General features: G+C 45.2%; 1 protein-coding gene across 1 annotated transcript in view; it reads right to left on the reverse strand.

Annotated features, from left to right (window-relative positions):
- Positions 1 to 22,886, reverse strand: part of CLSPN (claspin) — a 503,683-nt gene that overhangs the window by 432,370 nt on the left and 48,427 nt on the right. Inside the window, exons 4-5 of the mRNA XM_069622600.1 lie at positions 20,439 to 20,594; positions 19,155 to 19,238 (exon numbers count right to left, since the gene is read on the reverse strand). Of these exons, the coding sequence (XP_069478701.1) occupies positions 19,155 to 19,238; positions 20,439 to 20,594 (240 nt within the window). The remainder of the gene's footprint in view (positions 1 to 19,154; positions 19,239 to 20,438; positions 20,595 to 22,886) is intronic.

Genomic DNA, 22,886 nt, shown 5'->3' on the forward strand with positions numbered 1-22,886 from the left:
CTCCTCTCCCAATTCTACTGTTGTCAAAAATAACTTTGTACCCATCAGTGGCAGACCATCTTTAATCACTCTTGCCGGATCTGCACTTGCCCATTCACATATCTGCTCAGTATTAATTTCTTTCTGCACCTGTGCACTCATACTCAATTCCTTTTGTATCTCTGCCACCACAATATTTGATTCCTTTAAGAACGGCACCGGAGTCATCAGATCTTCTTTAAGACTTCCTGGATTACACCAGGACAAAGCATCAGCCTTTCCGTTCTGTCGGCCTGGATTGAAAGTAATCAAAGTCAAACTCAGCAAAAAAGACGGACCATCTTAACTGACGCAGTGTCAACGTCTTGGCAGAACGTAAAAAGGTCAAATTTCTATGATCTGCAAGTACAGTTACTTTGTGTCGAGCACCAAGTAAGTAATGCCCCCATTCTCCAAACACTGCCTTGATTGCCAGAAGCGCCCTTTCTGAGAAGGTGTAGTTTCTTTCAGCATTTGAAAACTTCTTGGAGAAAGAGGCTACCGGGTGTAACTGACCTGAAGTTGGATGTCTCTGCGAAAGCACCGCCCCAAAAGCATAATCCGAAGCATCTGCTTCTACAAAAAATGGTTCTACATTAGGATGTAAAATTATTGGTCCAGTGGCAAACTTGCTCTTCAAGAACAGAAAAGCTTCCTTATCCCAACAAAAATGTTACACCTTTCTTCCATAAACGTGCGATTGGAGCCACCACAGATGAGAAATCTTGAATGAACCTGCGATAGAAGTTAGCAAACCCGATGAAACTTTGCACGTCTTTCACAGGAGGGCGTTGGCCAATCCAAAACTGCTTTAATCTTACTGACATCCATCTCCAGTCCGGCTGGAGAAAATCACAAACCCCAAAAATTCCACCCTTGTGTGAAATTGACTTTTCTCCAGCTTGGCGAATAGATGGTTCACACGTCACTTCAACAGCACTTTTCAGACATGCTCCTGATGCCAATGCTCCTCTCGGGAAAATATCAAAATATCACTGATGTAAACTATTACGAAAACATCTAGATATTCCAGCAAAACCTCATTGATTAAATATTGAAACGTCGCTGGGGCAGTGCAAAGCCCAAATGGCATTACTTGGTATTTTAATAATCCGAATCGAGTTCGGAACGCTATCTTCCATTCGTCACCTATCTTAGCCCCTTGAATGGTATCCAACATTACTAAAATCAACGTGTGGATAGCGATTCTTGATTGTGATCTCATTGATGGCTCGGTAGTCGATGCAAGTCCTTAAACTTTTGTCCTTCTTGGGCACGAAAAATAATGGTGAGGCCGCTGGCTATTGAAAGTGGGGAATGAAACCCTAGTTTTCGTGCAAATATTCCTTCAGATGTTCGTTTTCTCTCAGTCAACGCATATATTCTGCCACAAGGAATTGGTGCCCCATCTTCTCAATCGATCTTACAATCATAAGGGCGATGCAGTGGTAACTCATTTGCCTCTTGTTCACTAAAAACATCCTCAAACTCCTGATAGCACTCAGGCAATGCCCCTACCACCGCACCAATCACACGTTCTTCTGCCAAGCCATACGCTAAAAACTCTCCCAGACTCTCACCCTTTCTTGCATCACTCTCCTCCCATGCTCTTACACAATGTTCCTGACCAAACTGACCTAAATTCCACCGTTTCTTTGCCCAGTCTATCAAAAGGTTATGCAACATCAACCAAGGCATGCCCAGAATTATCTGTAGTTGAGGTGTGTCAATCAGCTCAAACATAATCTGCATAATCTGTTCCCAATGTCCTTCAGAAATTTTGAATCCTAGGAATTCTATGGTTTGTGTAGTGAGACCCGAGGTAAGCCGAGTTCCATCTACAGCCCTGCCCTAGAATTTCCTCATCTACTAGTGACAGCCCTAACTGAAAAGCCACGGTCTTATCAATAAAATCACCTGTCGCCCCAGAATCAAGCACACAAGGAACCCCACATTTCAATCAACCCTTCCAAAATAAGGATACGTTTATTGCAATGTGCGGTACCGAAGCTTGGATTGCGTTTGTCACCATTGGACCTCTTCAAGCTGGCATTTGAAATCTCTGGGGGTTTCTGGGGCAATTCCCAACAAAATGGCCACTATCCCCACAGTAAAGACAAAGATTCTCCCTTCTTTTCTCTTCCTTGGTCAAGGGAGGTCTAAACTGTCTCTCACTGGATCCTTCGTTTCTCTTTGTGCTATATCCCCTCTAGATCTCTCACTGCAAACCCAAAGCCTTCCCTCTGGGATTGTCCGCCTACGCTCCCGATGTCGCTCATTTAATCTTGCGTCTAATTTCAAAACCAAAGTAATTAACTCCTCACTCGATACTGGTCTCCCCTGAACCACTGACAAAGTGTCCTTTAACTCCTCTCGTAAACCCCTATAGAAAAGAGAAGACCTTATCTGCTCAGGCCAAGCAATCTCCAATACTAATGATCGGAATTGAGTAATATAGACTGATAAGTCAGTTTCCTTTGTTCAATCCCAACAACTCAGTATCTACACTGAGTCAAAGTTAGTCTGTCAAACACTTTGCTGAATTTAATCTTAAATCCTTGCCAACTCTCCAACTCCCTTTCCCCCGCACCAACCATGGGGACGGACCATGCTCCTGCCTCGCCTGACAGGTAAGAGATAAAAAATGCCACCTTAGCTTTTTCACTAGAGAAAGAATCTGGTCTACACAAACTGCAATTCGCATTGCATCAAAAAAGATTTCAACTTCTGTTGATCACCTGAGAACCGCTTGGTGGAGCCAAAGCAGTTAACACCGAAATTGCTGGCAAACCCCCTCTTAACCTCTCCTCGCCACTAGTTCCCTCCACCCTTCCAAGTTCTATTTCAGATGAAAGCACTGGCAGTTCCCCATCTGGCCTCCAACCTAAGCCACTCAGTCTTTCTTCCTCCACACCTTCCTTATGCACCAAAAGACTTAATTCCTTGAACCTAACACTTAACTCTGTTCTCTCTTTCCTTGACTCATTCATTTCCTCTCTCATCCCAGCTAACATCTTTGTTAAGGAGCCCAATGACACCTCCGCTTCGGCCTCCATCTCTGCTCAGGCAGGTTTTTAACGTGGGCCTTTCATTCCATCAGGTCCCAACGCTGAAATTCCTGCAGGAGCAGACGATAGCCCATCCAATCCTCAAAACCAGTCTACCCAACAGTCAAATGTACAACTGCTCGATTGACCGGATCGGGAGAAAAGGGGAAGTGAAGAAAATTACAAACGGTCACGATTCCGCCAGTCTCCTTAACTCATGGAACACTGGAGAACCTGCAACTAACATCTCAAATTAACATTAAAAAAAATTACATCTGCACTGAATTTTATATTTTCCCACTCAAGACCCTCTAGTTACCCGACTACCTCTGCTTCTAGCTTGGAGGCCTATTGGATGCTTGAGAATTATTATCCTGCTGACGCTAATAATCAGTCCCAACACTGCTGAATTGTATGCTTCTTCTAATTTTCTCAATTCCTTATTGAAAATTACATTGAACAGTTGCTCAAAACAATCAGCAACTAAATAACTATTTTCTTTAATTTATTTCACTAGTTGCTTCTATGCTTCCTTCGCTATCTCCAGCAGCCTTTGAACTTTCCTTCTAACATGCTGGTTAGGCTTTTAGATCCTTGCTTTTACTTTGCTACTTTCCTACAGAATTAATTACTACTTCTCTCTTCATCCACGGAATCTTTACTTTCTTGCACTTGTACGCAAGTTTAACAAAACTTGCTTGCGCTTGCGTGTACCTGGAAACTGACTCGCTGAAAGAGGGGAAGTCTCCGGAACGGCTCTTCACACGCCGCGCACTTGACATGTAACGCAGAGCTGGTACCTCAGCTGCTTTCCGTTTTCTGTTGCCTCATTTAATTTTTATAGCTACGCCACACAACTACAGGATTTCGCCCGACGTAGCTACCTCTACTGGACCGGCACATATGGCACGCTGCTAGGTGCTTGCCTCGAAACGCAAGGGAGGCTCCGACACACAATGAGAAACAAAACACTTCCCTTCTAAAGATTTGCGTGCTACTTCCGAAATTCAAACAAATGCTGCAGCAACAGATGCACGCGCGCTTCCAAAAACGGTTGATTTACACCTCATTAACAATTAACTAAGTGAACAAACAGTTCATCCTCTATAGCAGAAAACAAAGTTTTAAACTTCCTTAAATAGATTAAGATTCTAAAAAGAACATGCAGTTAGCAATTAGTTTCTTTTAAAGTTCAAAAAATATTTCCAAGCACTACTTTCTTTTTCTTCACAGTCACTCATCGACGAAATTTGTCCCCTCAGTCTCGTGCGACCAACAAAAAATGTCATTTGGATGATTTGCCAGCAGGGAGACTACCTGTCCCAGGAGAGGAGGCCGATGGGCGAGAGAAAAACCAGCCACCTTGCTGCTGCTGCTTACGGCAGGGCCCGCCAGCCAGAGCATCAGATCGGCACGGACAGCGATCCTGAAAACTCCTGAATCCAGAGAAGGACAGAGTTTGGTACCCTGACCTCGGTGTACAAGTAGCCTTAGCTGGAGTTTTCACCAGGACCGATAAAGACTTGGCTGTTTGAGCCCTTGCTTTGGTCTTTGGTAGCTCCTCATCTGTGAAGGAATGGAACAATCTTACCATCAAAAGGAAGATCAAGCACCTTATCCTGCACTTCCTTTGAGAACTTCGTAGCATGTCGACCCCGGCCATGAGGCCTCGGGCGGCTGTGTCTACGTGGTTTGCCGCAGCCTCCAGTAGATCCTGTGCCAGCACTCTGGCGTCCGACAAACCGGCTTTGAAATCATCAAGCCTATCCGCAGGAAAACATTACTGGATGTCTGCTAGTTCCCTCCATAGCTTGACACTGGCCACCACCAGGATAAGCTCGCTGTTGGCCTGACGAAGCTGAGAGCCGAATTGGGATAGACTTTCTTCCCAATGGCGTCAAGGAGCTTGTCCTCCTTGGAGAGGATTTGGGCCGCTGCAGTGGAGGATGTAGAGGCCGTTCTGGACTGTAGAGTGGCTGCTCCCTCCACAGTCGCTGAAGGGAGCGGACAAGCCAAAAAAGAAATGAACTCCGATGCATGAAGCTTGTAGCAAGCGTCAATCCTCTAGTTGAAAGGCTGCCCGGAATTAGGTTTTTCCCAGACCTTACGGGCCTCAGCCAAAACGTCCTTCTGGAGAAACAGACCTGTTCGCTCCTGAGGAGACAGACTGAAGGCTCCAGAAAGCACCCCCTCTTGTGGAGCTGGGGCCTCGGGTACTGGAATGTCAAGCAGTGCCTAGGGATGTAACGGTATACCGTTCAAGATACCGTGAACCACTTAATTGAACAATAATAACCGTCACATTGTTTATACCGTTAATACCGTAAAGTGCGCTTTTCAATCTGATTTGGAAAGGCTGCAGTAAGCAAGTGCTGCGCAGTCTTGGTCTTGCACGGTTGGATGTGCCGTCTGCCAAGTAGTTTCAGTTGGAGCAGTTTTTAATGCCATTCCATAAACCACACGTGCCTGACACAAAATCAATATGTTAGCAATAGGAAGAATAGATACAGTGCCAAGAAGGAAAAGGGTTTACTTTGGGTTGGCGGCTTTGGGGTTTATATATGTTTATAATGGATAATGTTCGCTAAACATATGGCAATGGGGGATTTCCCTGGTTCTATCATTGAATTTACATAGAGTAAGTCACACTGCGAAATTCACTCATCTCTGTGGGTATTGCCTGCTGCCATAACAAAGGGTAACATGTCCGTGAGTACTGAACACCTTTTGGCCCGCAAGTAAACGAGAGAGAGAGAAAGAGCGAGAAAGAGAAAGAGAGAGAACAAGCGTATACTACCATCAGCCTCCATTGATCGGTGGCATGCAGGTTATCAAGATGGCAACATGTTCATCTTCACCAGTAGCCAGTGGGGGGGAGCATAAAGCCTAAATGACCACTTAAGAAAATCTATTCAGTTTGCTTTGCCAGTCGCAGCAGGTCTTTCTCCACCCCCCCCCCTCCCCCTCCTCCTCCTCCTCCTCCTCCTCCTCCTCATGTGTTTGGTGGAAGCAAGGGGTGGCATTTCAGTGGAAAGTATGTTGAAAAGCCCAATTCTGGCCCTGGGTGCCTGGTTTTCTTTGTGATGATAAATCTGTCAATTTATGACCTTTTAGAAAATATTTGTTAAGATTAGTTAACTCCACCTGCTATACCGCAATAACCATGATATACCGTCATTTGGCAAAAAGGTTATCGTACCGTCATAAAACTAATACCGTGACACCCCTAGCAGTGCCATCATGTCCAGCACCCGGTCGTGATAGGCTCTCATGGAGCAGGGTGGCTCATCGCTGTCCTGGTCCGCCCATCGTCATCCAGTGAAGCAGGAGCAGAGGACCGATCTGCCACACCTACTGCCTCAGGTCCTAAAGTTTTGTTAGGCTGCGGTCCTAGTGTTTTCACTACCAGGGAAAGAGGAGGCAGTGGAGAGGCACCACCAGTACCTATGTAGGATCTGCCGGAGCAGAAGGCGGAACAGGAGGCCTAGGATACATTTTCCCTAAACAGAGCCTTCATGGTATCAGAATGCATCAGCGTCTGAAATTTCCCCCCAAAAAAACGCATCCTCTGACGAAGGTCTAGGCGCTGAGGTGGGCAGAAGGGGCTATTAGGGTCAGCAATGGAGGGCTGTATGTCAGTAATATCCGTATCCACCACCCCTTCCTCCACACCTGTCTCGTGTTTGGGTACCTTCTTCCTAGGTGTCTTCTTTCTTGTGAAGAGATAAGGTCTCCCACGGTAGGAAGCCACGCTGATACCCTGTTGAGGGAAGCAGAGGAATCCTGCCCCCCCCCCCCCACAGGGACCAGTTGGAGAGGAAAAAAGCACAGGCTAAAAAAAACAAAAAGAAAAAAAAAAAAACTCTTTAACTTGACGCTGCAGCTGATAAGTTTCATGGAATCTCCAGGATGGCAAATAGGAAGATGGTCCGATTCACCGTGCAAGGCAGTTCTTGAATATGAGGGGTTCCGGGTATCCGTTCCGGAATGGATAAGCAGGATGCAGTTCTTGGCAACATGAGATTCCGGAGGAGTAATGGTAAGAGAGTGAACGCCAGACTCAGAAGTGTGACAAAGACTCCGGAAGAGCAACAGAGCCAAGGAAACACAAAGCAGGGAAAGGAAGGGAGCAGCTGCATAGAAAAGAGGGACGAGAAACGGGTAAGAAAAGGAACAGGAACAGAGAAAGACGGGAAGAAAGGCAAGAAAGGGACTAGGAAGGCCGAGGCCGAGCAGGAAGCAAACACTGGAAACGAAACAAAGAGTATCAGAGAAGCGAAGGGGGCAAAGGCGGAAATCTAGCAGCGCGGAAAGGGAGATACAGAAGAGAAAACGGGGGGACGCCAACAAAGCACACAAAGGATTAACAGAAGGCGAGCGAGGCACAGTAGCGGAGCGTACTGCAAAGTTGCAACGCGCCAAGCTCTGAAAGGGGGTGGGGCTAAATACGCAGCGAGGAAGGACCACAACAAAAAGACTAGAACGTTAGCCAGGAAGTGGAAAGCAGAATGAACAGCCTAATGGCGACGCCAGCGCCATGCGTTCCACAGCCGCCAGTGGCGTCTACGAGACGGCGGCATGACAGGGGCATACCCCCCATGAACACAATGAGAATGGTTGCCAGGATGGACCGCCACCAATTGGGTCCACATAGAACAGGGGTGCAGATGCAGGAGGGAGCGAGTCTGTATGAGGCAGCGGTATCCGAGCACGCCAATCCATAGGAGGGTGGAACAGGTTCTTATTATCCACATAGCGTGGAAATGGCTGCTCTGCCCCAAAGGTAGCCCCCCCCAGCACCAACCGTAGTTAACGTTGGTGTAAAAGGTAGTCAAAATGGCCACTGTTATCCGCAGAGGTTGGGCTGCCATTTTGTCAACACCTGAGCCAAACTGCGTCACAGGAGTAAGTGAGGCAATAGTCTCCTCAGGGGAGTCAAGGGCCGTACGTGCCATTTTAGCCTTGAAGCAAGGAACCTTGGCAGAGCCGGTACTGGCAGATCTACGGCGTTTACTGGAATGGACTGTCCCAGAATTACCCTCAAGTGGAGGAACCTCGGCAGAGCAGGTACTGGAAGGTCTGTGGTGCGTGGCCGCCTTCTTTGACCCCGCGACAGAACTGGTATCACCGTGGCCATGAGCGTGGTAAGGCTCAGAGATTTACCTCACTGCCAGGACCCTCAAAGAGGGTCCCTCAATTCTGCCGGTATTAAATTTAGCCCCAAGAAAAGGAACCTCGGGTTGAACCCCAGTATGTTTTAGCTCCCTCGAGAGTAGCCTCAAGCAGAGACTCGGTACGGAAGTTCCAGGTGCGGAAACCTCAGGGCAAACCGTGGCACCCAGAGCCACAGAAGAACTGGGCCCAATTTTAGCCCCCAAACATGGAACCTCAGAAGATCCGGTTTTGGCAGGCCCGCTGAGGTGATCCTCGGAGGAAGCTCTGGTGTGCCTTTCAGGCCCCTTGCGGGACACCTCTGGGATATCCCTGGTAGAAGAGCTACTTGAGCCCCTCACGGTCCTGGAAGACCCCCAGGAAGGAGTCCCCTGGCCAGGGTGCTCTAAAAAGCAACTCACTCACCAATCGCTTCCTTTTTTCATCGATTAAGAGCTGCAAATTCAGTGGAGGAACGTGTTGAAATACCTCCTCCCACCTGACAAGACGACGCTGAACTGCACGGACGGAAAGTGAGTAGCAATAGAAACACGAGTCCTAATTGCGTTCCGTGCCTAGACACTCCAGGCAAAGAGTGGGGATCCACCCCTGCGAAACGAAGTTAGCAGGATGAGCGGACACAAATCCCAAGCGCTGCGGCATAGACAGAGGACAAAATGACTGTGGAACCGGAGCAGGAAGGAAGGACAAAGGGAATACATTTTTTTTTTTTTTTTTAAAAAACATTCCCAGTGATGCTAGAGCGTCCGACCCCGAACGCCCACGTGCGGTGGCCCAGTGTAAAAATAAAAAGGACACAAATTGAAAGTTTGATGCTTTTTAACAAAAGTCCTCTAGTCCCGCCCCGAAGGGCGGAATGTCCCACAAGTATGGAGGAAAGGGGACAGGATGTAGGAGTATATCATTTTATGAAGAAGGGCAGAAAATGGAGACAGGACGAGACTGTTAATATCAGCCTCTTGAGTGAGGTGCTGTCAGTTGGGTCATATCAGCCAGAGATCGGGCTACAAGACATCTGAAAAAAGACGTGCGATTCAAACATTTTTCTGACCTTATAAGAATGCCGACAATGCGCAAGTTTGTGGAAAATAAAACTCACTCATCAAGCAATCAAGCAGAATGGAACACAAATACAGTTGACATTCACACAAATACACTCTTGCCTGATACAACAGCGACCAACCAAGTGCACTTCAAACCAATGGCATGCAAATACGCCTGCAGAAGAGTTTATACCATCTTGAGTCATAATACTAAAGAACAAGACAGATATGCCAAAGAAAACAGAACACAGTAAACACAACAAAAAAAATAGTGCATCTAATTGGAACATCTTCTGCCATTAAACCATGGCTTGGCACTAAATCGTACCAACATTTTCAAACACTTCGATCTTATTACACGGCTACGTAGCCTAGAATCACGCGACATTGCAGCCGTAGAATATCCAATTGCCGGCCATTTTGATTGTGCTTGCGTATCGATTAAAAAATAATAAGAACTCTACTTTTGGAAGAAGCCGCAACCATGTGGCCTTTAGGCTTTGACATTAAAGAGGATAATCCTGCCTCCTGGAACTTGACAGAAGCAAATAACCAAATAAGATCAACAAGTGGGGAAAGAATCCAAACTTGTGCAACAGTCACAAAGTTTCTCCATTTTACATAAAATCAAACAAACCTACACTGAGGGGGCCGACAAGGCTGGAAAATGCAAATGAAAAAGCGCCCATACCTATAAAGATAACGCTTCACAACTCTATTAGCAAGCGAGAAATATGCATACCCGCCACTGAGATCACGCAAGGTACGGCTGACGAAAATTGGGATTGGCTCTCCAAATGTCTAAATTCCAACAAATCCCAATAGCATCAACAATTGGTGCAGAGAGACACATTGAAAATAGGAAGCTGGAATACCTGTGGACACAAACATCTTTTCAACAATGAATGTGCAAATCTAAAGTCGCTAGCTATTCTTTGCCTGCAGGAAACCTGGCTGAGTTTGCCTCCGCTTGTAGATGGGTACACGCTTTTAATTAAGCCTGCCAAAAGAAATAAACAGGGTAAACCATCTTCAGGGCTAATTTTCATGATTAAAAATTAGCTTTGGTTTAAATCTCTACACAGCAAACCCCAAATCATTCAATGCAAATGGTAAATTTAGATTTAGAATCCATAGAAACTGCCTATACATCTAAATTCATAATGTTGAATCTATACTGGGATTCAATAAATTGGGACAACAAATCCTTCACAGAAGAAGCAACAACGTTATTAGATACTGAGCAACTAGACCATCCAACTGCCTGGGTGATTGTGTGGCGATTTGAACACAAACTGCTTGAATCAAAATACAGAGGCCAGGCCAAACCAAATGCGAACAAAGAACACACTAGACATCCCTCAAGAATGCTCAAATGGATGAAGGAGATGAAAGATCGAGACCTATATCCGCTGAATGGGCAAACCATAAGGGATATCCCAGCATCTCCGACATGGAGAAGAGATCTACAACTTCTTGTCTGACAATTTTCATCGTTGGACAAAGTCATTACAGATAATCAGAACTGCAGCAAGCAACCACGATTTGATTGAATTGAACCTACACTGGCGGTTGCATACAGGCAAAGTCAACCTGGAATGCTGCCATTTAAATAGATCCATGTAGAAGCAGACTACGCCTAAAACCTAAACAAGTCCAAGAGGTGGACTCAATAGATAACCACCAACCATAAAACGCACAAGTGGGACTACACGCGGTTTCTAAATGCATTAAAAATCACTTCCAACTTGAAACCCCACTTTAAATTTCTGAATAGATAGTCAAGAAAAAGAGGGAATTAAACAAAGACCTGAGAAAGTGAAGAGTACCTCACGACTGTGCAATTAATAACCAAATCAGATTGCGCAAACAAAAATATAGAAAACTGTCTAAAGGAGCATATAGTATCGGCCAAAACGACGCTGAACAGATGCTAAAAATCATTGCATCAAACAACTCCAAATCACTTTGGTCGGTGCTAAATAATCTTGAAAGCCCACAAACTGCACTACTAAGCTGTGCAGTCAAAGAAACAAATTGGATAGGATTCTTTAGCGACCTCTTTGGTCAAGAATCCATTGTTTTGATAGATGCGATCCACTCGACGCAGATAAATGGGCACATATGGCCGACAGACAATAAATCAAGCATTTAAAATGTCTCAGCAATTCATGCACCCCAGGTCCAGATGGTCTGATTAATTTCATCCTCAAACAAGCAAAAGAAGAAGAGTAAGCAGACTTCAGCATGGCTTTATTCAATGATATATGCAAAAAGAAAACAATACCAAATTCTTGAAATAAAGCCATTATCATACCTATTTTTAAAAAAGGGTTAAGATCAGACCCGAAGAATTACCGCTCATTGCCCTCCTAGATGCGCTTGGCAAATTATTTGCAACAATCATCTTAGCACGCCTCAAGGAGTGGGGTTTTGTCATCAAGCCATTACGATAAAAGACAAACTGGATTTGTGAAGGGGGGTGGGGGGGTTCGGTCGCAGCTTAAATCTTTTCATTCTAAATCTGTAACGCTTACCTCTGGGGCCCTACAGGAGTGCCTGGTCCGGACTGTCGGCAGTTCTGGTCCGGTCTGTTGTTGGCCTTCTGCTCTTGCTTTAGTCCAAAACACTTTCTCTCCTCTGCTCACTGCAGGTTCAAACACCCAGTGGTCAGGGAGGCGGGAGTGGCCTGGATAATAATGTTCAGATTGCCTTGTGTGGCCAAGTCTCTGGTTCTTCCAGACGTATCTTGAGGTATTGTCTCAGTTACTCCACTGGTGGTTTAGTGGCAGTTAAACTGTTATCCCAGTTCCTTCACTGGGTAAGTGTGGCCCAGACCTGCTGTGGCGTGCTAGCCCGCGTTGATTGCCTGATGGGTTGGCAAGGCAACTTTATTGCAGTTTGCACATAGTGCACGTATTATCAGTCTATCCTCGTTTTTCACTGGGTTCAGCGAGGCTGTGCTGTTTATTGGCGTCTAACCCTTGTCCTTTTCTCCACAGGTGTCGGAGGGGCTGCGGCGGAGTTATGCAGTTCGAGACTGGCACCTGCTTCTTGGACGCTTTTGGTAAGTAACGTGTAGGAGGAGGTAGGGGTTTGGGCTAAGCTGGTAATGCACTGTAAGTCCACTGCTTACCCCCTCTCTGTCCTTTGTATCTTTCAGAAGCCGCAGAGTACCCGGAAGAAGACACGCAGCGAACAAAGCTGGTCCTTGATGTCAGGGAGCCGCGGAGGACCCTGAAGAAGGCAGGCGGCAGACAGAGCTGTTCCTTGATGTTAGGAGCCGCGGACCCGGAGAGCCGAGATGATTTCCAGGAAACAGCTGATCCGGAAGCCATGACCCGTAGTGCAGTCTTGATCCGTAGAGAAGCGCTGGGAGTCAGGATTCCAGGAGCGCGGTGAGGCGCAGGAGCCTTTGGATCTTGACACGTCGGGATGAGCTGGATCAGAGCAGGCGAGAGTTACGCTGAATCCTCAGCCGGAGAAAACGCTAAGCATTGGGTGTGGTCCAGGGCGGCGTTTATATAGCCCTGGGCCCACCCAGCACCACTAGACCATCAGGGATGTTTATACAATGGCCCTTTAGGGGCCATGTTGGATCCAAGTTGACTGATCCAGCCCGGGGACCATCTTGAATGGGGCAGTATGTCTGAGATACAGGCAGGAGCTTGTTCCAGCGCCAGACAGCCAGTCTTTCTGACCAGACTCTTCCAATGTTACCCACAGGGGTCTTGGGACCTCTTGGGGTCATGACAAAATCTCTTGAAGCTACGAGCAACAACCAACTCAAAAAAAGTAATCACATCAATTGACTTTGCTCAGGCTTTTGAGTGTCGACCGAGGACTACTGTGGAAACAAAATGAGCGGTTGGAACTGCCCAATTCACATCTTGGAACCAATCATAGCCCTTTATTCGAACACCTCGATCCAAATCAGATTAAATAACGAAGGGCTACTTAGCAAAAGTATAGCTACCTACAAAACTGCTAAAACAAGTTTGTCTGCTAGGTGCTGAATTATTTGAATTATATATTTCCGTTTTGGAAGATTCATTAAAAGCAGTTAAAACATTTCCGCCAAAAATAAACGGTCAATGCATATATAAATTGGAAGCTGTATGCAGAGGACCTTGTGATTCTCTACCAGACACCCATTGATATTCAAACATCACTGAATTCCCTGCACAAAACAGAGAAAACTCATTAAACATAACAAATATCAAATCAGAAACTCTAGTTTTAGAAAGATCTGGAAGAAACAAAGAAAAAACTGATGACTTGGAAGGTTGGGAATACACCCATTGAACTGATATTTTGCATGCAATACCTTGGAATAAACATAAATCTAAGAATAGGCGATAAGCAGCGTACTGAAGAGCTAAGATCCTGCATGAGAAATTTAACAGCATAGGGAAGTGTAATTCACAATAAATAGCGAACGTTTTCCCTGATACCAACAATTACATTTTACAAGCAGGTCATTCCTACCCTGACTTGCCATACAACAGGTCATTAAGCCGTGATCGTTCTCGGAGAGGGCCATCCGTACCCCTTTTCCTATGTTTAAGGAACTTAGGGCTGGTCACCCTAAGTTACCTAGGGTTATCCAGACATTGACCCCTTGCTCACTGTGCTCAGAGAGGCACAGCTCCACCTCACTGATGATCCCAGACTAGGCCGAAACAGGAGCATGAGGTTGCTGTTGGTATATTGTTCAAAGGAGGATTGCCTAGCATTTTGGGGCTGGACTGCTCAACTGGGCGGGACACTGATATGCAAATGGCTACTCCTCCTTTGTGAAAGGTACAATGAGATAAAATGTGGCTGTGAACCTTCGGGTGGGCACCTTCCCATAGAATATACCATTAAGCTGTGTACGTTCTCGCAGAGGGGCACCTTTACCTCTCTTTCAGAATATCTGTTTGTTAAAATTGGATGAAACAAAACCAACATAAAGCAGGTAAATACTTGCAATTGTTTTCACAGAGGCCTAACACTTCATAAATCCATCCAGATCTAGTTACGAGTGTCAAGAGTCAGATTGGAGGGCATAACAGGGAAGCGGAAGCTGTAGAAAGTCCAAAAGTTCTGCAAGAAGTCTTCTGTAATAAGTAATCATTGTTGGAAAAAGGGTCAGGCACTTCGGAGGAGTCTCACTGTAGGCTCACAGGCATTAGGCCTGGGCAAACTTCTATGGGCAAACTCCCAAACACCTGAACTCCAGCAACACAGAATCAGCAATGCAACTCTGGGTAAGTTCTACCAAGAGTCTCACAGTACCTTAGAAGTGAAGTTGTAGCATGATGCATCCGCGAGGCAGCAGCATCAGACTGGGTCGCCAGATTCTTGATCAGGCAGACAAAAGGAGGGACACTGGAATGGATCTTGCAGCAGCAGTCAAATGAAGAGGCTTCAGACAAAGGATTCTTTCAGGTTCTGCGATTTTGGCGCCTTTTGAGAAGCACCAGTGAAGAACAATTACTGCCTTGTCGATTTGGCTCACTTTCATCGGCCCTGCACTCTGGTTAGGGGACTTCAAGAAGTGGAATCTTGCTTCTGGAGGTCCGGAAACAGTTGGAGGATTCGATCTTCAGAAGTCTATGCACTACACAGTGGCTACAGGTCACACAGTATTTGCGGTTTGCAGCCCGTGAAGGTTAAAGCTCGTTGTGGGTTGGCTCAAAATGCAGGTCATCTTCAGACTGATTGGACCCACCAGTAAAGGGTGAAAGTCGTCCTTTTCAGGGCTCTCCTGACACTTGGATGAAGGAGGTGGGGTGTCAGACAGCAGCAGTTAATCAGAGGGCATCTCTGGTCAACTGGAAGTGGCTGTGCATCCTTTCCTCTTCCTCCCTCCTCATCAATACTTCTGCTCCAGGGTCAAGTTTATCTTCAACATCAGGATCCATGCCTCTTATGCAGAAACCTAGCTAATCAGCACCCATGCACCATTCAGACTCTGGGTGGTGGCTAAGAACAGCCACCCCCCCCCCCCCCCGCCCCAGTTGGAATTGGTTCCAGGCAGGTCCTCACAGACAAACTGGAGCCTTGGTGGGCTACACAAACTATTCTTGTCGAAGACAAAAGTCAAACTAGGACCTCCCCCAACCAGCATGGCAGAAGGACCAAGAAGGGACAAGCAATGCAGAAATGGAGAGAAAAAGAATACAGTTACCATTTTGCGACAATGGTGACCCTCTTATGCATTACCGCCGCTGTGAGTACAGCCAGGAAGCAAAAATTGCACAAAGGTAGGTAGGATAAGACCACTGCCACCAACTACTCCGTTTAGCTTGTCACCAACTAAAAAGCTACAGGAGCAGTGAGAAAGGGGGATATTGTGTAACCCCTCAGAACTCCACATGAAGGTGGGGTGTGCTAATCTCACAATAAAAAAAAGATAGGAAGGATAAGAATATCCCCCTGTAACAATATATTAAGGGAGTACCCTTAACATGGGGAGTTTTGTGCGCCCCCCGGCCCCAATTAAAGCACCACACAATATATCATGCGTCTGATTCAGTCTAGCCCAGTCTATGACTCACTAGATCCCTCCCACGTGCCACCAATAAGCCAAGAATCATACCCGTGTACAGAAAAGATATATAAATAGGTTCAATTCATATTTGCACCAAATGATTGATTGCACACACTTTATGGTCTCCTGTACATGGAACACAGGCCAAATAAACAGTTCAACCCTCTGTCCCACAAAAAACCCTGAATGTCAACATTAAAAATAATACCCTGGAACATAAGATCATGAGATATATCCTCCTCCCTCCCTCCCCCCCACCCAGTTAGGAATTTCATTTTTAGACAAGGACACCCCTTCCCTTTAGGGAATTCTGCGGTTGACAAGGAAAATAGGTGTACACGATTACATTAACAGATTATATTTTATATTCACACTGGGAGTCAGTTGCATTCATTTGGAATGTTAAGAAAATGACCGTGTTATTTAGCTATAGGGGAATTAATTGAATTATTTATCAAAATATACTACGAGTCTAACATTCATCCCGCCCATTAACAAAGGGGAAGGTATTAAATCAAACAAATCCCCACACTTGGTTCTGTTGGACAAACTAAATTGGATTTCTGGGTTCAGCACTAAGGAAAGACATCAACGTTGCAGGACCCTCTCTTGGGGAAGCACAGGAATCTGACCAGGCACTTCAGCCAGAGAGCCACCAGCATTCATCCCTCTATTTTCCTCTCCTAGCAAAGTTCCCAGACTCTTTAGTCTTTCCCAATTGCAGTCTTCCAGGCAACGTGGTCTGCAACATTTTATTTTCCATAGTTTCACCAAGATGATTTTTAGGAAGTTCTCCCCCCTTTTTGGGCTTGTGCATCCACTTTTTACCCTCAAAGCCACACATTTTTAATAACATTGCGTCCTCCCGCCACTTTTTCCGTTTTCTCATCAGGATATTTTCCATTTTGACAAGGGAAATTTTAACTCCATGTGTTTGTTAAATGCACCCACTTCCATGCTTGCAGTGTGTGTTTGCAAAGGCCATGCTTTATATGTAGAATAAGCCTTTTATTTTTCTTGGCTTCATCAATCACATGCAATGTCCAATCAGTAAGTGGATTTCTCTTTATTTGAAACCGCATTATGATATGTGGCAGATGCAAAGGAAATATTGCCTTTTCAGTTTGGCACTGTGCCACAGGAAGCTCTACTTTTATTTTTGCCAAATCAGAAGCGGTAAGAATTTATATGTTGATGCTCATGAATAACTTGGTTGAAATAAATATTTATTTTAAAAAAATCAGTTTTACAGTTCATTATTTGGTGATTAAATACTTCCATTGGGAAGGACTTCTATTCAAAAATAATTTACAACATAGGGAGTAAAATACTCCCCGCTTCAAAATCTTATCAGGCGCACTGAATACAATTAATCAAGTCACAAATACATACATAGTACAAAACAAGAATTAAATCCTGTGATTTACACAATCTATAAAGTGGGGCTCTCACACAAAGGAATTAATTCCCATTATCCCAAACAGGCATCTGCATATACCAATCAGAACTGGTTTCAGGCCGACTACAGCCCCGAGATGCAGGCATCCAGTGGCCAAACATCACTTCTAGTATACACACAAAGTGACAAGAAAGTCATAGGACCTCTCAGGTCTTCGAGACAACCTGCATTTTGTGAAATTGAGAAAGGCTGTGAAAAGGATCCAGCCAGGTAAAATGGTTTCTATCCATTGAAACCATGTACAAATAGCCCTTAGCCACAGGATTAACAGAGAGGGGAGTGTTCCGTCTCGGGGACACTGGAGTACCACTGTCTCCAGAGGCATAAGATAAGGGGTCTTGAAGCTAGGCAATTAAAAATAGAGCTGCACTCAAGCAGGCTTTGGTTTAAGACTGGCTGGGAAGAAAAGACATTTTAAAAAACGCAGAAAAGCCAACCAAAATGTACAGGGGGCTAGCTCATTAGGTAAAAAGTGGCCTTTCATCCAACAGTAGTTATTCTGAAACACGTCTGTTGGTTTTTCAGGATCTAAACTAGGGAGGGGTTCCGAGAAACCAACGTAACGGTGCACCCTGTGCCACACTAAAGATTGACTAAGTTCTCAATGTCAAAGTGGCTGAGCAGTTAAACTTAGAATCCGGAGAATGTAGGCTGCGTGTAAAGTACAGTTAAGAGCAAAGTCTATTACCCAGTGATCCACAAAGCGAAGTATAAAAATCTACAACCAGTGGCAATAATAGAAAGGTACCGATAATGCATGCATTTACAAATATTCCAAGGAAGAAAAGGATGTGTGGGGGAAGACATCTAACAAGCATTGGCAATACCAGCAGTTTGGGCTTTAGACTAGGCATGGGAAATGCACTTGCCAGGCACTGCTGTAGTGGTATAAACTGCCCATTGATGGTAGCGGGTGAAAAATGTGTTGAGTACCTGGATATCTAATAGTAGTGCCTGGCAAATGCTCAACACTTCTCTAAAAAATAAAATTTAAAAAAAATGCCAAAACAGTTTACTTTGCCAATGATTGTTTTTAACAGGACTTCAGTGAGGGACATGCATAGTAATTATAAAATCAATTGGCGGAAGGGAGCCCTGGTTTAGAAATGTATTATACCAGTAGAATATTTACAACTGCAATAAGGTCATGAACTCTCTGAAGACCGCTTCGAATAAACACTGGCAAGCACTTTGAGTACACACTTTGATTGTAAGGTTCGATTAAAGCGAGCGGAAAGAGTTCCCATGCGGAGGTGTTTTGGGCGGGGGGGGGGTGGATTGCCCATAGGGTTTAGCATGGCCGTGGACACTCAATAGGTGAACAAAGCCCCAAACAACACCTTCATGCATTTTGTCCCTCATATACCATTTCTCCTATCTGTACTCTATGCAATAGTTTTGGCTTATAGGTGTCTCTAGCACCGAATAGCTCAAGCTAAAATGAAATCGTCAGGTCATCGCCACTTTTGAGAAAAGGTACTTAAAATGTGTGCATATTGTGAGCACAACGTGCCACACATGTATCCCTGGGGGGATTGTGGTGGGAGCAAGATGGGGTGAGCCACAAGATAGTGGTGAGAGCAGGGTGGGGAGAGCCCAGGTACTGGGTTAGGAGTGGGATGATGGGAGTCAGACACTGATAGGAGAAGGTGGGGGGAGCCCAGGACTATACTAGGAGCAGGGAGCGGAGATGGCGCACAATAGTTCATAGAGACTTGGACTTACTGGCCATTTGGCATTTTGGGGGGGGGGGGGGGGGGCCAGGCTTGTCCACATTTTGATCAGGGGAGTCTGGGGCGAACAAACTAAAAAAGTTAAAAGACCCCTGCTTTAGGGCCTTCAAATTAAGAGTAAGTGAACAGGAGGTGTACACTTACTGTCCTTGGTTTCTTCTCGTTGGCTTCATCATCTTCCTCAAAGCCCCGATTGTAAACAGCAGGCTCAGAATCAAGGCTTCTACCCTAAAATGGATAATCAGAAATACAGATGAGGCCTCTGTTCCCTTGCGCTCATTTTGATTAGCGCAAAGCCTAAAGAAACAAAACATGCAGAATATTTAACGAAGAAAAAAAAGGCCTGCAGAACACAATTCAAGTTTTTAATATGGTTTCAAAAAGGAGTAGAGGTGCCGCACATGAGCCTTGCTCAGATGCACTGGCAACATTTTAAAATGTGAAAGAATCACAAAATTCCAAAATGCACGTAAACAATTGTTTTTATTTCTCAGTCTGCTCAAATGAAGAAAGGACGGTCTGGTTTTGGATATCGGACGACCCAAGATAAAGTGTTTGATGAAACAGACTTACAAATATTTTTTCAGTCACATTAAGCCACAACAGTCTAATTTTCACACAGGAGGAGAATCCACCAGAGTGCACTGCTACCTATTTAGGGCAGGTCCTTTGTACCGTTTAGGAAGATTTTAAGGGCCCGATTTACAAAAATGTTTTTACATGGAAATGTCCCATTGAAAACATGTTTGTAAATAAGGGCCTAAGTGTTATCTAGTGAGTGCTTAGTAAAAATAACCAGTCGCGGTTTTCTGAAGATTTTTTCTAGCAGGAGTTTCAAACTGCACTACAAGGATTTTCTTTATTTTTCCTGCAACCATGAATTCGCACAAGACTACATACTTTTACCAGGAGAATTATTTCTGAATAAAGGTTCATGTATACATTTCCTGTGCTTCATCATCTCAAATAAGCTTATATAAAAAATTCATTGCATTATTCTTCTGTCAAAAACAGTTTGCAATAGTTCTCCCATGGCAGCTGTTCCATTAACAATCTAAATGGCAACAAAGGGCTAGGCTATAGCTCAGCATAGTCCCATTCCAGTACTCATACATGCCCAGTCCCATATTCCAAAGAACATTCTCTTCAGTGCTACAGAAAGTATTTAAACATGGCTGGAAATGTAGGACATTTTCCATATTCAGATTTCACATCGTCATAGCAGGGCAACCAGTGTATTCTCGCCCTTATGTAGCATTAGTGTGCAGTGCAGGTCAACACAAATAAGGAGTGTTAGAGTGTCACAAGCCACATTTCCCACAGAACTTCTTTAGTCCCACACAAAACAACTAGCAGACTTCAAGGAGAATAGGGCTACGACCAGATTAAATAGCAACCACGGTTTCTCTTCTGGGTTGCAACACTCACCTTTTTCTTTATTTTGCTTTTCACTGAAGCGCGAATAGCCTCCAATGATTCTTCATCGCTAGGCCGATCACTATCCTCTCCCAAATCTTGATCATACAGGTCACTGTCTGTCAGAAGGCAGCCACTATCCTCCATAGGCGGCACCTCTTCCATCTCCTGCCCCAAAAAATAAACGAAGTATACATCAAAACAAAGCATAACAGGTAGCTTTGCATGGCAAGTTATACATTGTATGTGTACACAAGATACAAGAATGGTTAATGCAGGCCTCAAATTTGAAGCCACTGGCTAGAGATAATGGACACTTGGCGAGTAAGAAATGTGTTGTGTGTGTATGGATAATTGAGGGGGCAACTGACTTTTACCTGGCTATTAGCTTGCAATGTGAAATGTTTACCCCGGGTATAATGCAACTGAGAAACCCAAACCCCAAGGACAAGAAAGTAGTGAATGGACAAGACTCGCCACATTAAAACATCTCTTTCCATTTTTGGCCCAGTTAGCAGGTTTCAATCTTGTTGCACTACTATTCTCCATTGCAGGTGTGTGTTCGAACAAGGGACAAGATTTTAACTCTGCATGCATGGAGAAGATATGAGACCAATGTAATCACAAATTCCACTATGGCGTAGTGCTCAAAATGTACAGACTACTACTGCCAGGGTTAATAAAGTTTGGTATGTTGCAGCTTTACAACCTCTTCAATTTCCTATGACTTATTTTGTTTTGCGTCAATGATCACTCCATATGGCTACCAATGAAGGGGGCACAGTCCCCCCCTTTAAGTCAATGCTATAGCGCTGCTACCTTCTTTACATAGCTGAAGGGGGAGCAGGTGGGTGGCAACGCACACTGGATAAAAAGGCTGTAAACCTCTGAAGTTTGGACTTGCCAGAGACGGCTGTCCATTGTGGAACAGCTGCCCAGAATTTAAATGTTGCAACTCCCCTGATAAGTGTACTGTGGTCCATTATGAGAGGATCAAGAGAAATTCCTTTAGTTGAATACTGAAACAAGATTCCAAAGCATGAGAGGCCGCAGAAGCATTATAGAAGACTGCTGCTGTGACAATTTCACATGCCATCTACCACAAGGCATCTCTCTAGGCTTTCATTGACAGTGGAGACCTTCAGGGCAGGGGGCCTTCCTACCTTCCATTTGTGGACTTAAGCAGTTCAGAGCCAGCATATCGAAAGTCGACCTCCAGGAGCTCTGAAGAGTCATAGGCCAGTACCCAGCATTCATCATCCAAAGAGTGATAAGTCATGCTTGCTTGTCTTTGTGCAGTCTGGTGCACTCTACATGTGGGGCCTATACATCAGTGCCCTGCTACACTATGCTAAGAAGAAGCAAGCATGTATGCATATTTGGAGTTTATTAGCTTTAACTCAAGAGCCTTGCATGCTTAGTGGGTCAAGCTCCGGTGTTGAGATAAGCAATGAGGGGGAATAGGAAGAAAAAAAAAGGGTTTTCTCTGTAACAGTTGGTTAATATCCTTCCGATAGTGGGGCTTGCAACTGAAGGGCCAAAAGCCCCCCGGATTGAGCCTGGGCAGTGAGGGCGGATGTACCCATAGAGAACAAAGGTTTGCTGGATATCGGCAGCACTCTACAACATGCCATTGGCAGGAAGTTGCCAATCCCATCTACTTAGTTGCCAAGCTCAACGGCTTAGGCCACAAGCACCGGCAGTACAGGTTCATTTTGTGGAGCTAAGAACACACCGCAGAGGCTAGCAGAGCCTGTCACCGTTCGTTTTCTCAATGTACTCCCAGGCACGTTTATTATTTTACAGCAGAAGAATTACTTAACCCTGGTAATGTTCTTTCGACTGGATGTTCCTCCCACGTATTCCTCATCTTTGATATACTCCGATATCCTGCTTGCAGCTCGAAAACCCTTCAGCAAAGGGCGCCGTGCGTCGTCGGCCTGGTGTTCGAGGGCTTCCATCCTCCTAGACCGCACCCGACCATTGCCTAAGTTTGTGTTTTTCCTCTCACCAGCACAGCAGTTTCGAAGATGAAATACTTGCGCATTAACAGAGCGGAGAGGAAGGTGTAACTCACGGAAACTCCTTGGAGGGGTGGGCAGGGTGAGGGGGGGGGGGATTAGTGGGTGGTTGGGAGGGGCAATGAGGAATATGTGGGAGTAACAACCAATGGAAAGAGCATTACCAGGGTTAAGTAATTTGTTCTTCTCATCTTTGATATTCTCCCATAGCAGTGTCTTGTAGGAGGTGGGAGAAGAAGAGCTCAATTTAGATTCACGCTGTGTATAACAGCCTTTCCAAATCTGGATTCCGGACTGAAAAGGAATCTAAACAGTAGTGCTTAGCAAATGTATGCACACAAGACCAGGTGGCAGCATTGCAGATGTCATGTAGCAGTACCACTCTCTGGAGGGCTGAGGAAGTGGAAACACCTCTAGTTGAGTGGGCCCTTAAACCTTC

The sequence above is a fragment of the Ambystoma mexicanum genome, chromosome 11 (genome assembly GCF_040938575.1).
Source record: "Ambystoma mexicanum isolate Mex_15411 chromosome 11, UKY_AmexF1_1, whole genome shotgun sequence".
NCBI classification, from domain to species: domain Eukaryota; kingdom Metazoa; phylum Chordata; class Amphibia; order Caudata; family Ambystomatidae; genus Ambystoma; species Ambystoma mexicanum.